General features: G+C 32.9%; 1 protein-coding gene across 7 annotated transcripts in view; it reads left to right on the top strand.

Annotated features, from left to right (window-relative positions):
- The window catches only part of CACNA2D1 (calcium voltage-gated channel auxiliary subunit alpha2delta 1), a 381,531-nt gene that overhangs the window by 331,780 nt on the left and 32,931 nt on the right, over nt 1-16,820 (top strand). For 4 of the 7 annotated variants that reach the window (XM_070424148.1, XM_070424147.1, XM_070424145.1 and 1 more), the window contains 6 exons: nt 1,271-1,342; nt 3,882-3,943; nt 9,139-9,215; nt 10,477-10,497; nt 11,142-11,202; nt 15,367-15,464. In XM_070424148.1, coding sequence (XP_070280249.1) covers nt 1,271-1,342; nt 3,882-3,943; nt 9,139-9,215; nt 10,477-10,497; nt 11,142-11,202; nt 15,367-15,464 — 391 coding nt within the window. The remainder of the gene's footprint in view (nt 1-1,270; nt 1,343-3,881; nt 3,944-9,138; nt 9,216-10,476; nt 10,498-11,141; nt 11,203-15,366; nt 15,465-16,820) is intronic. The other 3 variants (XM_070424150.1, XM_070424149.1, XM_070424146.1) reach the window with 1 other exon arrangement.

The raw sequence follows: 16,820 nt of genomic DNA, 5'->3' as shown, positions 1-16,820 counted from the left end.
TGGAATCACCCATTCCATAAGTATCTATGGGGCAGCGCCAGCAGGTTGGGTGCTCTCTTAGGTACTGTACACACAAATGTGGATGTTTTTCTCTTGAAAAAATTCTAGGTCCTGGGCTCACTTATCCAAAAGGTCATATGAAAAGAAAGAAATATTTTAAGTTGGGTGTGTTTGTTTCTTTCTCATTTCACAGATAGAGATATTTTAAGTATCTCAACACAAATGAAATATGTAAGTGCCAATAAAAAAAAAACATGTGGAGTATGTTGCTATAGAGTTGAAAGAAATTTGCAGGGAATCTAACCATTCAACCACCCAATGAGCAACATGTGTAGAGAAGCTGACATGTTTGTCTTAGTGCTCTTTCCTCAGAAAATGTCTATTTAATTTCAAAACCAGAATTGCATTTCACTTCCTCTGAGAGAGTCTCCCATCACGATAAGGATAATCATTAATAATAATAATGATATTTATTGAGTACATGACATGTAAGTCATGGATTCTCAAGAGCCTTTGAAATGGGTATTATTATTGTTATTACTATTATTGTTATTATATCTGTTGTCCTGATGATATGCGAGGTACAACGAGGTTCCATTGCCTAGCTTGTCTCCTGTTACTCAGCTGGTAAATAGCAGAATCAGGTTTTGAAGCTGATTTCTCTCCAGAGCAAAGATTTTTGAGATTCTTTCAGATGGATGAACTCCTTCTCTCCTCTTATCATAATTTGTCAGATTGTGTTTTAATTTGTACTTGCTTTACACATTTTTACAGCTTTATTCCTCATTTTACAATAGAATTTAATTCTTTATTTTAATTATCCTGGGCCAAGGTATGATGCTGGGATGTTTTAGGTACTTAAAGAATATTTGTTGTAAAATATTTTTACATGATAGAGTAGGATTATGTAATAGTAAGGAGCTTGGTCTTTGGACTCTCATGCCACTGAGTAACTATAATTATTATTTCACCACTCTTAAATCTCAGTTTCCCCTTGACCACATAAAATAATTGACCACTCCTTTATTGATTATATTTCAAGAATTAATGCCTCGTTGAAAATATTTCATTAAGGATGTTCTTATTTTTAAAAAATAATGTAAACTTACTATAATGTGATAGCTTTTAAAAAAATATTCCCAGAGAATAGCAGCAACCTACTACTTTTATTCATTTGGTTCTGAAATTAGGTATAATATGTTAATAAACATACTTTGGTAGGTCAATTAGTAATAATTGCAATAAAATAATTTTTTTCATTTTTCCTTAGATTCGCAATAAAATGATAGATGGAGAAAGTGGAGAAAAATCCTTCAGAACTCTGGTTAAATCTCAAGATGAGGTAAGAATTAAGTCAGGCTTATTCTCATACATGTCAATAATAATTGATATTGGTAGTTAGGCTTTTTTTTCTATTAAAGCAATACTTATTTATAAAACAGGGTTGTCTCCAAAAAACAAATTTTTTAAGGTACTCTTCTTTCCTGGAGGGATATTTTCTTTTTTATAACCTTTATTGAAAGTATTGCATAAGTCCTCTTTTCCCCCATTGACCTCTTCTAGCCCACCCCCACCCCTTTCAATAAGATTTTTAACTCTTGAATTTTTATAAAATGATGTTGTTTTGGGTTTCTTTATCTATTATTTTTTAAATTTAATTTTATTTTTCATTTATTCTTCTATTAATATGTTCTTGAAATATTTTTATCATTTTTATCATTATAAGAAATAAAGCACAATTTAATGCAGATGTTATTATTGTATTCCATATATTAACTATTTAGGATTTTAAACATTTTTTTAAATATATTTTATTGGTTTTTTTACAGAGAGGAAGGGAGAGGGATAGAGAGTTAGAAATATCGATGAGAGAGAAACATTGATGAACTGCCTCCTGCACACTCCCCACTGGGTATGTGCCTGCAACCAAGGTACATGCCCTTGACCGGAATCGAACCCGGGACCCTTGAGTCCTCAGGCCGATGCTCTATCCACTGAGCCAAACTGGTCAGGGCTGATTTTAAACATTTTTTGGTTGTTTACTTGTATCTGGCTCGATTTATCTTAGTGCAGTATTTATGTACTTTATATAATAATTTCCCTGCAAATCTGAAATTAAATCAGGAGACAACACAACTACCCCCATACGTCACTGGTACAAATAATGTAACACAATGTACTGTTTATTATTATTCCATTGTCATTGAAGAATTCTTTATATGAGGAGTGTGCCTATCTGTTATTAGTCACATTTAGAGTAAATGCATGTTCATATATTTGAGTATTTGAAAAAATATAGAACTCAGAAGCTTTTGAGCCTAGAAATTTAATCTTTATAGCATCCTTTTAAAATGTAAGTTTTCTCCTGAATTCCTCAGCAGATCTTTTCCTAAAATGTAGCTAGGATCTAAATAGATCCTTCAGTGTCATGTGGCTTTCCTTATTTTAATATCATTCAGAGTCCCCATTATGAGAACCTAAGGGGAGGTGAATATCAATTTCAGTCTTTGTTAAAACTTCAATTCTTTTTACTCAGACTTTAGCTGTGCTGTTTTCCCCTTCACTCCTTACAGGAAAAATGTGTACCATTCACCAGTTTCACCAACTTTTCCATATTGTTCCATCAACCAGATCTTTGACTTGAACATTCTTTCCTCAACTTACAAATCACTTTTGTTTCTATTAAACCACTTTGATATTTTCCTACTTTAATTGACTATAAATTATTTTTATGACCAATATTCACCTACAGAGTTTTCCTATTACTAATAGTGAAAAAAATATCATCATATATGTTTCCTAATCTGATATTATTTTTACAACTTGCAGAACAACACTAGTTTGCCATGTTTGTTGAGCAGTATCTAATAGGTAAACATTATTTTTAAAAGTTATTTTAAGAATTTTACTAGTCCCCAAACCTTAATACTCCATTCCTCCATTCTCTCACTCTCCACTCACATAAATAAAACCAAGGGATGTTGGATGTATAGTGGCAGCATTGTGTAGTTGCCATACAATGGTTTTTTTTTTTATCCTCTCAATTAAAGTCCCCTTTATTTATTTCTTCATCATTAATTTGTGGAAAATAATAGTATCTTCACCAGGAGGTTGATTAAATGAGACAGTGACTGCAAAGTGCTTGGTATGTTGCCTAACTCCAAGTAATACTTCAGTGACTGTTACTGTTCTGATGAGGATGACTAAACTGGAAATAACTAAAAGAATTACAAGATATGAATGTGTCATCACTATATCTAATGGAAGAAAGAATAATAATTTCTTTAGTGTTGTTCATCAGCTGCCTATGAAAGATTCTACATCCATGCGGTTATTTCTCTCTTTATTTCCTTTCCCTGGTAGATTTAGTTGTTTTTTCAACCTTCATGATACTGAGTTGTTAGTCTCTCATGATAGATAAAACTATAAAAATGGCTTAATAAATGCTAATCTTATATTTGGATCTAGATACACTGACTGCATTAATTTCCTGATATTATAACCGTTTCTTTTAAACATACTCTGGTATGGATTATCTGAGCCTTATCTAACATTTCACAGTCCTATTTCATTATTAAAGTTTATTTTTCAGGAAATGTTTTTAAAGTATTTGGGTTAATAATTTGGCATAAATTGCCAAGATTTTCACTTGTAAGTTTTTAAAATTTATCATTTGGGTGTTTATTTTGTCCTAACATTTTGCTTTACATATACCTATATCCATAACAGAATGAACATTATAACATAGAATAGATCAGAAATTTGTGAGGAAGGATGTTGAATGACCACTGGATTTATAAATAGATCCTAATGTTTTGCTCATCATGTAAATTTACATAGAGTAAAAGGTGAGAATAACCATGTGAAACTTTTTTTTCTAGAGATATATTGACAAAGGAAACAGGACATATACATGGACCCCTGTTAATGGAACAGATTACAGGTAATTAACTATATTTATATGTATATTGAATAAAAGTATTCATTTCAGTGTCTTTCACCTATTTTAGTAGTGATTTTTCCAATGGATGAATATTAAGTCTTTGCATTTTCATTAGCTATTTTCAATGTAATTAAAGTAGAAATATTACCTTATCCAATACTGAAATGTTTAAAGTTATAGCTGTGTTGGTTTTTTTTCAAATTTGAAAATATAGGGAAAAGCTAGGAATATAAAATTTATTAATGACATGTGATATAAATATATTTGATATTTTATATATTTATGTTAGTAAAAATAAATGTTGACAGTATGCCCTTAATTTGTAGTTGTCACCTCCACTAACCTCCTCATATAAATTAGTTTACATTATTCACATTTTAGGTTGTAATTAACTTAAAAATAATGTTTATTACATCATAGTGTGATCTGATATAAAATGCTCAGTTGATATAATTTACCCCCAAGAGTAGCAATTTTGCAATATACTAATTCCTCCAATTGACTGGGCCTTGTAAAACTGGACACAGCGCAACACCCTATAAGAGTGATAGATTCTAAGATTGTTGCCTTCTTCATTTAAATCCCCAGCTCGTGAGACAGTGGCACATGATAGACATTCTGTAAATATTTACAGGATTCAAAATTAAGATTTTTCAGTTTGCCTCATCCTGTCAAATCCAAAGAATGGTGCCCAAACTTCCATTGAAACATTCAAGTCTGAAGGACTCTTTGGCTACATATTTATATACAATAACTGTGGTGGACTCAACAACAGCCACCCTGCCCAATACAATATATATATATATCCTTTGAGGGAAGCCTAGGTGCTGGTGATTTCCCTAGAGCTGCAGTGTTGTTATAATAGGAAACTGTTGCCTTTTGTGTTCCTAGGAGGGCATACAGAATAGATATAGAAGAAAACATAGGTATTAATGTCTTGAAACAGCACCTGCCAGTCTTTCTCCACTTTTGCTTTTGCTTTTTTACATACTTTTGAACCTATTGAGAAACTCCAGAATGACTGGTTTAATTACTTTACTTGTGTCTACTGATTTCTCTCTCTCTCATTTCTATTAGGCATCTCTTTACATATACACAATCTTTATTTACATACAAAAGTCATTACTTCTTCTTTCTCTTTTATGACTATTGCCAGCTCCCCCCCCCCCCCACTTTTTTTTGATGAATTTGTCAGAAAGTGTAACAGCACAGAAGAAATCTAGAATCTAGGAGCACAGTCTCTTTATTACTATTATATTAATTATAGTTATAGTTATTATTTTAACCCTCACCTGAGGATATATTTTTATTGATTTGAGAGAGAGAGGAAGGGAGAGGGAGAGAGAAACATTGATGTGAGAAAGAAACATGGATCAGTTGCCTCTCACATGCATTCCGACCAGGGATTGAACCCGCAACTTGGGTATGTGTGGACCAGGAACCAAACCCAAGACCTTTCGGTGTATGGGATGATGCTCCAACCAACTGACCCACGCCAGCCAGGGCAAGGAGCCCTATCTCTTTAGAGATGATTTTATGATAAAACAAAGTATTGGATGTGCTGTTGGGAATTCACTCTATGCCTTTGTTCCTTAGGTGCACAAATACATTGCTTTATTATTCTTCGTAGAATGGATTTTTTTTCATGTATATTTATACGAAGAAAAACCTGGAATCTTTATTTTTTATTTTTTCCTGTTCTGTATTGTCCATAGGAAAAAGTAATGAGATTACAATCTGGACATTCATCCCAAAAGCCATGGTATGAGGCTTGAGTTATTTGAAAGAAGATCTCCTGAAAATGTCTAGAAATATTTAGAAGCCTGAATATGCACACCTTTTCCTGTACATTGCTAAATTTTAGATTACATATTAAAGGCGAATCCTGAATGACTCAATTGATCAACTGAACCTAGCCTCACTTTTGGAAAATAGTTGCATCGGAAATCTTTGAGATTGCCTCATTATCTGCACCCATTAGTTCCTAAGTTTCCTTCTATATTCAAAGAATTGCAAAAGTCATTTGCAACAGCAAATGTAGACATGAAAAACTGTTTCCTTTTGATCCTGACAATGAGTTGTCAGTCAGAGCTGTTCCTACTGCAGTCAGAATTATACTTTGGGGGTATTTTTAATTCGCCTGATACCTTACCTAAATGTATCTCTAACAGACTCTCAAATGTCCAGTACCTTCAGCCCCTTTTCCTCACACATCCAGACATAACACACAGTGTGGACAGGTTAATGCTTATTTCTGCAGGGTTGAGCATATTACTTGTTTATAGACATTTAGTCTCTTCCCATTTTCATGAAAGTTAAATTTCAACTTCCAATTCTGATCATTCACGTCGCATATTTCTACCCTGTCTTTTCTCCCACTGCTCTCCCCATACAACTTACTGTTCTCTGAATAGCCAATCTTCCCTTCTTCTGCATGTTTGCATCATTCATTCCCTTCCCCAACCTACAACTTTGAGCCAGATTCCATCTCTTTCCATTATAAGTACTTTTCTGAATCTCTGTACAAATAAATTCATAAATGCCAATTTAGAACAAAATGTTACATCTATATTAAAGAAACATGGCATGTGTTGATTTAATGAATGAGGTACCAAATTTCACTTAGTGATTTTTGTCTCCTTAAGCCTTGATATAATTTAGATACATTTTGAGATATAGTAATTAATTATATTAATAGAATTCTCTCAGCATTAATGGTTTGTAGTGAAACATTTTCGAGTTGAAAAGTGTTACATTCTACTTAACTAGTTAATCAGATTTATGTGAGTCACATAAATATTACATGAGATCTAACATCCATCTTGTGGCCACTGGATTTATTGGACTTTAATCCCTTTGAGAATATAAAGCCCCCTTGGCCTATTGGTTTTATATGGAGGGAAACAGCAAACGCTGTATATGAGAGCATCGCTGACTGGGAATGTTGGTAAAGATCTTATCTGCTGCAGGTTGAAGAAATAATTGTTGCCTTAAGATGGAAATAATTAAATGTAACTATGTTTTTCTACAGAATAGTGTGTATCCACGAATAACAACCTGAGACTTCCAGGCCAGATATATATTTAATATGTCAATTTTAAAACTATTGTGTCCCTCGAGGCTTGCCACACTATTTTTTATGGTGCATGAGATGTAACACAAGCTTGCAGAATGACACTGTGTAACCACATGATATAATGTTATCGGTTTTAATTAGAAGTTTCTCTTAGCAATAAATGCTGATGGGGTAGTAAAAATGTCCTAATTTCCCTGGAGAGGAATTTTTAGGAGACGATCTTCGAATGCTCAGTAATTCTGCTCCCCATTTTATAAATGGCAAGTGAATCATGAAAGGTCATCTTGCTTTCAGGCTAATTGCACTGCTTATTTTAATTTTAATCTCTGCCTCCATTTAAAGGAAGTTACCTATAAAATGAATGTAGAGATTTGCATTAAATCTACATAACATTTTATTTCTCTGACCTTTACCCATAAGGAAAGTCTATGAATTACTTAGTGATGGTAAGAGATTTGAGGACTGGAGGTAGCAAGCATCCACCCATTTTGCTACCTTGACTGAACAGTTAAATTGTAGCAAATAAACCACTGCTTCTTTATCTTCATAGAATTAATTTTTTGCATGTATATCTATAAGAAGAAAAACCTGGAATTTTGTATTTTTTCCTGTTCTATATTGTCTATATTGTCTGGACATTCATCCCAAAAGCCATGGTATGAGGCTTGAGTTATTTGAAAGAAGATCTCCTGAAAATGTCTAGAAATATTTAGAAGCCTAAATATGCACACCTTTTCCTGTGCATTGCTAAATTTTAGATCACATATTAAAGGCAAATCCTGAATGACTCAATTGATCAACTGAACCTAGCCTCACGTTTGGAAAATAGTTGCATTGGAAATCTTTGAGATTGCCTCATTATCTGCACCCATTAGTTCCTAAGTTTCCTTCTATATTCAAAGAATTGGAAAAGTCATTTGCAACAGCAAGTGTAGATACGAAATAATTAGCAATGTCCTATGCATATATATTAGCCCTTGTAAGAATAAAAGAATTTCATACATGCAGTGGTATTTTTGGAAATTGGATAATATTTAAATGTTCTGACATCTTTTCAGTTTTAATGCATTATGTGTTTTATTAATTGGCAACTTCAAAACAGCAAGGTTACCTGCCTGTCAGCTTTTTATTTTGTTCAGTTACTAAGACAGTTTGAAGATAGACTTTTCTGTGTCTAAATCATTCTGAACTTGGTTTAAGATTTGCACAGGACCTGTCCTCTAGTTTGTACATCTATACGTTTAGAGTATTCCATGACTCTTGTAACATACTGAGCTCAAGATGTATGCCCTTTTGTACCTGACAGCAATTTACCAAGTGCTGTGGAATATCCGCAATAAATAAATTTGAAGTAGTGGGTAAGAACCAATGGCATGAGCAGGGAATCTTTTTCAGTGCTATAAAGGAATCCGAATTTTCCCATTAACAGACTCTCTGGACTTGTCTAAAGATTAGAGTATTAAAATAGTAGTTATTTAGATGAATAACCCATGGATACAAACAATAGTGTGGTGAAGGCCTGGGGTGGGTGCGTAGAGAAGGGGTGGGCTAGAAGGGTACCATGGGGAAAAAAGGATACATCTGCATAACTTTCAACAATACAGTTAAATTTTTAAAATGAAAGGAAAATGATTTTTAATATTTCAGATGATTATGTAAATTGTGTAATAGAAATGATAATACTTACATTTGTAATTTATAATAGCATACATTTGCTATAAAGCACTTTAACATTATATTTAACTCATCAATTTTATTTGCTTTGTTTAAACATACTCCAGTATTCTATATTTTTCAACACTCAACAGTGTTTTCTGGAAATATAGTACCCATGCCATTTCTTTCTCAGCTAATTTATAGGCATATTTAGAAGCTTATTTTCCATGTGTCTTCTGATCCCCTATAATGTAGAGAACTGGGTGACTCAGGATGGCAAGATCAAATTAAACACTCTATTAGCAGAATGCATTTTACTGTCACAGTAATATGTCTTTTCCTTCCCATGAAAAAGATTTTTTGGATTTCCCATGAACTTGACGTGTGGTGGTTTTTTGTTGTTTTTTTTTTTATGTTTCATTTTTGTTTGTTTGTGTTTATGCTTCTCTTGTTTCTATTGCAGTTTGGCCTTGGTATTACCAACCTACAGTTTTTACTATATAAAAGCCAAAATAGAAGAGACAATAACTCAGGCCAGATGTAAGTACTGTGAAAGCAACTTCAGGGTCCCTTTACTATCTTCTAGTATCAAATGTTTAAAGAGGTCTAGATTTTGGAATACCCAAGGCTTATCCGTTCTAGTAGCTGTTATTACCAAATCTACAGCAATGATTCTAACCCATTCCAAACATGCAAGGAACAAGAAATATTCTACATGGATAGAATATGAATGAGCAGGTACTCCCGTCTCCCTGGCAGTCCCCACCACCCTTCCCGCCTCGCTTCGTGCTCATAGAATCATTGCAGTGCTGTGTCCTCTGTTGCTGTTGTTTTAAGGGTCTGCTAGCTGATGCAAGATGTTTCACATAGTCTCTGCTCATGGCACTGTGCGAGTAAAGCTTTTCTTTTTTTCTTTTTTTGTTGTTGCTTTTGGCAAGAATAATATTGTGCTCCACATGTTCTACTTTGTTGGAAAATATTAGATTGCACTGGTCTTTGGTTTTGATTTGGTGATTGACTTTTTCTTATAATCAAAATTAATGTCTTCAGTAACTTAAATGAATTCTTTTAAGTATCATTTGGAATGTGGAGTAATTATTAACACTAGTGAATATTTCAAATCTTTATTAATCTTTATTTTGTTTTGGGGGACTAGATTTAGTAAAGTAAAATGACCATCATATCCTTTGCACATGGCTCAGTTATTACAACCTAAATTTTTCTGAGTACAATAAAGTAAAAAATGTATACATATTTACATATATCTTTTATATCGGAAACCGGGAATCTTAAGAATAAGTAAACTAGATTCTTTCATTTCTATGTCAGTTCTTCTTTGCTCTCTGCAGTCCTGGTTCTCAGAGTACATTGTGGTATTTTATACATTTTTATCACTTTCACTTGATAGGTGTGATGGTCTTTTCACAACCAGTAACTTTGCATGAGCTAGTTCTTCACTGGATAAACGAGGGGATGACTAGCGGGTCTTTGATGATTGGTAAATGGTTTTGTTTATAGGCTAACATCGGTATTGCACCTGCATTAACCACTTTGAAGAATAGACCCTTGAAATAACCACAGAGCAGATAGAGTGCTCTAGTCATAATTGACGGGGCATACTTTCCAGTCTCCAAAAAGATGTGTCTTCTTTTCCAGACTACAGCTGTACATAATGAACCTTTGATCTATGCGCAATATTTTTATTCAAGGAAGTCATTGAATAAAATATTGTTTGTGACCCCCTTTGCTTTACCCTCTTTTTTTTGTTTCCCTGCTTTCTCTTTCTGATGGATTTTCACAGCAAAAAAGGGCAAAATGAAGGGCAAGTATTTTCTTGTTGCTCAACTTTTTTTCTGTTTAGTACACTTGACATTTCCACTGATCTTTCCATTCCTAATGGATATTATCCTCTGTGCTTCTCATTTGCTAGATTTTCCTCCATGATCACTCAAACCTTAGCAGCCAAAAACGGGGAAAGAATATGCTTGTGTTTTCAAATGGAGCCTGTTTCACATTCAAGTTTTGTCTTAGACTTAAATATTTGTGTGTGTTTTATCCTTCTACTTACTAATTCATACTAATGTGAAAAATGTTACTAATTCACTAAGGCATTAATTGGTTTATTGAAATCATTTTCTTTACCATAATATTCATAAAACTTTTATGTTGACATTTTAAATACCTGTGTTGTATTAAAGAATATCTTGGTTAGAATATGGCTAGTAAATGGGAAAGTTATAAACTTAGCATTTTCTCTGACAAAACTGTTATAATCTATGTTACAAAATTAAAGTTTATTTTAAGTATGGAGGACATTTGTAGTAATTGATGTATTTCAGTTTAGGATATACATAACATATTTTAATTTTCTCATTAGATTATATTTCTAATGCCTTCGTATTACCATAGAATCTCAGGATATATATTCTTGATTGCTTATCTAACCCTATAACATTATCTTTGCAGATTCAGAGACACTGAAGCCGGATAATTTTGAAGAATCTGGCTATACATTCTTAGCACCAAGGTTGGTTTGGCTTTATTTTATTTTTATAGTTTGTATGAATGATAACAGTTCTGAATTTGGGTGAAGACTGCTGCTCTGGGTTAATTTCATGCCAGATTATGGAACCAAAGGGACAACAACTTTAAAAAGGAAAAGAATCCTGCTAACTCATTCATTTACTCATTCAGGGATTTACTAAGCAACTACTATGTGCTAAGCACTGTGCTGATGTGGGGATACAGTGGTGAACAAGACAGATGTAGGCTTTGCTTTTGTTGGAACTAACCAGGCAACAAGAATGAAGAATTATATATTTGCATCTGTATGTGTACACATACAAACATACTCTCTATATGTTTTTACATGTTTTATATATATACACACACACATATATACACACTGATAGATATAGATGTGTACAGATACACATGAGAATATATTCACCTTATAGAAGGCCTTACATAGCAGACCTTGCTGATTGGCTTCTGTGCTTCACCATCATACAAGATGGAAAATATAGGTAACAGGCACTCACACAGAGGATAAATATGTCTCAATTTCAATTCCCAATGGTAAGCAAGGGACTTTATTTTGTTCAGCAAGGACTTAGCCAGTGGGCCATTTCTGTGGCCTAAGTCATCTTCAGTATCAACATGACTTACTGGAAGATTGGAAATTTCCTGTGTGCTTAGGGATGGAGCAAATCCACCAGAGAAGGGAAGCAATGTTGTTATAACTTGTGACACTTCAATTAACACATGTTAAGCCCTTTACATGCATAAGTATATTTACTGCTCCAAAGAACTCTATCAGAAATTAGTGTTATTGTCCCAATTCACAGATCAGGAAACAGTTTTAGAGATGTGAAATAATAGTTCCCTCTTTACTCCAAGATATGAGTATATATTGACTATACAAATGCCGATAGATGTCAAAAGAACATTCAGTATATCTGAGTAAAATATTTTTGTAGGGAAGGTTTCCCGAGAACATTAATACTGAATGTGTATTCAAAGCATTGTGAAAAATAAGGTGATTAAAAAATTGGGATAAAGAATAACTGACGAGAAAAGGCAGAAATTTATGTAGTATAGGACAGCAGTCATATATTTTTGTCACTGTTATTAATGAGAAACAGTGTAGCAAACTTAGAGCAAGACTGTCTGGGTCTGTTACCCATATGTTCATTGTTATGGTGTGTTACTCAAATTCTCGGCACCTTAGTCTCTTTGCTTTCAAATGTTGTATCCATAACACCTACTGCAGAGTTTGTATAAGCTTTTGGTGAGATTATGCACGCAAAGTATACACCAAAGTTCTTGGTAAGATATGAGCTCTAAATAAATATGAGTTATTATTTATTGGTTGTAGTAAGATGTAGTAAGAGGAAGGAGAGGAAGAAGGATTTAATAAAGGGTATTCAAAAGTAGTTATTTTAATATAATTTAAAGAAGAAAGCTTGCAAGTTTTAAAGATCTATAGCCATTTTTGTTAATTCTTCAATAAATTAAACTATTTGATCATGATTAATCAGTTTTTGTAAGTTCCTCAACTTTAAAACTGCTGCAAAAGGAAAACATTGAATTTAGATGCACGGAACATTCCTGCCTTAAAGAGGCATACAGTCATAGGAATGAGAAGTCTAAAACATAGATTAGTTTTGCTGTCTTTCTTGGATGTCGAGAAATGAGAAAGGCACTTTAAAGAGGATGAGTTAGACTGAGAAATAACAATTTGCGATAGGCTAAAGTTCAGTGCTTACCTGTGACTTATGTAAGGCTGTTGAACAGAACAAAGTCATTTTCAGTATTCTAGAAGTAATTTGCCAAATTTCTAATGCTAAAGATCTGTAGTTTCAATGCCTTTTGAATTACAACCTAATTTGGTCACAGAAAGTGACCGAAAGAGATTATGACTTTCACGCCCTGGAAGTGTTTTCAGCAAATTGAAGTCTGTTCTTTTAAAGTCATGCAAATATTTCTTCACCTTGCTGCTTTACTTTTCTGAGGAATCATTTTCCTAAAAGAAATTGACAATGATCAATATTGTAAACTTGATCACTTTTAGAGAAACAGTGCCTCATAGAAGGTATATTAGCAGGTTCCCACACGTCTTTAGAGACGAATTTAGAAGTTTTGGTAATGACAGGTATTGTTCGGCTACCCACTGTCATGTGTGATTCCTTTGGGAAAAGAACCTGAGAAAGAGTGATTATCTTGAGTCCTTAAGCACCCAGGCCTGTGTTGAATAACCATTAGGCTAACAGACAACCAACATCAATGCTGTCTGTCTAACCCCATATTCGCCTCTCAAATATTACCATCAGCCTCTTGCTACTTATTGCCTGTAGCATAGGCACCACACTCCTCGTGGTGGGTAATTTTCTGTGGTCCTTCTGGATCATCTTATTACTAAAGAACTCATTCTACTGACACAACATTCTGTATTTTCTCACATTTTCATTTTAAAAACCTTTCACTTTTGTTCCCATCCTAATTCCACAACTCTCCTTGAAAGGGTACTTTTAACACTTTTTGGCTTTTGCTATTAGTAAAAATCAGATTATTATTTGATACTCTGATTTTTATTGTAATCAGACGTAGTCAATATGTCTTTAGACTATTTCAAAATGCAGCACAATTCAACCAGCAAGTATAAACACACACACACACATACACACACACACACACACACAGAGTGACACTGTCTAAATTAATTGCTCACCACACTAAATGCCTTCTACTGGTAGATGTCAAACTTGCTTTGGGCCTGGAGCTATGCAGCAACAGAAGTGCACAGAGTGGAAGTTCAAAGCGCCTTGTATGGTTAAAACACACTAATTAGGGATGTGAAGACTGGGCTCTTCCTCGGGCTTCACCATCTGCTGGTTGGGTCCCTCTGAGTAAACCTGTTGACATCCTAGCGTCTGGGTTTCCTCGCCTTTGAAGTATTATATACTTTCTGATAAAGTGAATTTTAGGATTAAATGAGGAAACGTGATTTTAGAAATGCCTTTTAAATAATAACTTAGAATTCTAAAAATGGGTTTTTAATCATTATTTGCAACATTTTATTGAGTTCTTCTAATACCTTGAGTTCAGCTTCTAACTTGTGAAGTCATTGCAATCTTCATTGTCAGGCACCCAGGGAAAAAAGCCAGTTGCACTTAAAAATGTCCTTGATGGAAGGAATGAGAATTAATTTTATTGAAGTTTTATCCTTGAGTATATGTCCTTTAATACGCCCTGCGGTGAATATGGAAGTTCAGTGGCATGTCAGAGTCACCAGGCTGTCTCAAAGAGAAACCCTTGTCTGACTGTTTGAATTGAGAGCTAAAATTGGTGTTGTTTTTTTTATGAACTATCATTTTAATTGAAAGAATGACTTTGGTATTTGGAAAATCTTTTCTCAAAAATCAAACATATCAGCCTTTTACTTTGAAAAAAATGACAGGGTTATTGTTGCCAAGACCAAAAATTTGAGCTTTTAAACAAAAATTAGAATTGGTAAAGTTGAATTTATTACTATGAGTGTCCCCATATTTAGACTATTCTGTTGATGACATCAGTGATGATATTAATGAATATGCATTTTCAGTATTGTATAAAATGTGTCATCATTTGGAAGATCTGCATAACTCATATTTCCCAAGTGACTGAGTTATGTTACAAAATCATAGATGCAAAAAGATTCGCTAAAGTATAAGATAGTGCATTGTTTTATGTGCCAAAACAAAATCTTGCAGTTGACTATAGTTAAATCAATGCTACTTTTTCCAATAGGTTAGTGTTTTAATTAAAAACAGTAATTTCTCATAGAAATGTTAACATAATGGTTTTACCAGTATTCTTCTATTTAGAGAGAAAATACATGTTTTAAAATTTCTCAATTTCTATATGAAAACTGTAAACCTACATCTTACAGTGATAATAATGTAATAAGAATACAAAAGCTAGCATTTATTGATCATATGCTATCCAGAGGTCAAATGCTTAATATGTATACCTATAATACCACTTATTGTCAAAGTATCATTTTGATGTAGAAATGAGGAAATAGAGGTAACAAATTCAATGACTTACAAGTCATATAGCTAGTAAAAAAAAAGTGTTTCCACTTCCTCTGATTATGTGTACATTTTTAATGTTCTGATTTTAATAACCAATATCTTAAAATATTTTTCAGAGATTACTGCAATGACCTTAAAATATCAGATAATAACACTGAATTTCTTTTAAATTTCAATGAGTTTATTGATAGAAAAACTCCAAACAATCCATCCTGTAAGTATGCACTAATTCACAATAACTGTTTCAGTGTGGTCAAATCCTGGTTCAGTTTAATTTGTTATGATGGTTTGTTTATTTACTTTATAAAATGTTAATATCAATGATAAAATTTAACAATATGACCCTAGTAAAGAAATGTTATTACATTATTAAATGAAATCAAAATTCAAAAGCCAGAAAATAGATACTTGCAAGTGTTTAGGATATGCTTACCTTTGCTCCTTTCAAATTTAAGAAGCTTAATTTTGAATGATCTTTTGAAGGTTTTTCATTGCATTGTTCTTGCTATTTAGAGGAAAACAAACATATAACACATATTTTCCAATTTATATAATGAGTTTTACTATGAATAGAATAAAAAGACAAACAGTATTACTTGTTTTCTTGCTGACATTCTATTTTGATCACAGTTACCTTTATAATTGAAAATATGCTTCTATATTTTCCCATTTTATGAAGTAAAAAAAACTGGGATAAAAGAAATTTTAGTAGTCTTTAACTATTTGTCTTTTAGAGAAAATTTGCATCATTATACTATGAAACTTGATAGAGATTTATGAATTCTTAGCTTTTAAAACATTTAAAAAATCTTATTTTTCCTAAAAATTAAAATAATTAAAACCAACTAAGATTTTTCAGCCTAATCTCACCCCCCACCTCTTGTAGAAATAGCGTAATTAAAACCATATGTTTCTTACCTGAATAAAATGAAATGTTGATATGAATGAAGTTTCAGGGGCTACTTACAGGTTATTCACAGCATCATGGGCTTAGAGCAGAGGATCCTGAAGAAAAGGATGAAGAAAAAGTGTTTCTAAAATGTGTATTAATTTGACCCTTGATTTTTATCATCTTTCCTTCCCATTACCTTTGAACTTGAGCTGATAGGATTCTTCATTAATATCAGTAGATTCCAAAAGCTAGTCTTGGAATGGAGATGGTGTGTGATAATTTATGTTCCTTGGCCAAAACAAACAAAAACTTACATAACTATGTATTTTTATAGTTATATATAGAACTGTCCATGAAATGATGATAGTTTGAAATCACTACACAAAAACAAAAGAGAATACTATTTCTTCATTGTTTCTTGATTGGCATATTTCATATATCTTGTTAATGCAGTTACAAAAATAAATTGCCTCATTTAGAATTGGCTTTTCCACTACTAATTCTGTCCATAGCCTAAAAAAGTCAAGGAAAGATGAAAAAATGCAGAAAATAAATATAGGATTTATTTTAAAATTCATGGAAATATTTTTCATTCTAAATTGCTTTTAGAAATAGATAATATATTTGTCTCATCTTAATTTTAAAAGTATGTGGGTGTCATTGAGGGTCTCCTTTTTC

The sequence above is a fragment of the Myotis yumanensis genome, unplaced genomic scaffold (genome assembly GCF_028538775.1).
Source record: "Myotis yumanensis isolate MYYU_CA2020_CCGP unplaced genomic scaffold, mMyoYum1.0.hap1 SCAF_9, whole genome shotgun sequence".
NCBI classification, from domain to species: domain Eukaryota; kingdom Metazoa; phylum Chordata; class Mammalia; order Chiroptera; family Vespertilionidae; genus Myotis; species Myotis yumanensis.
This window is presented reverse-complemented; position numbering and strand designations above follow the sequence as displayed.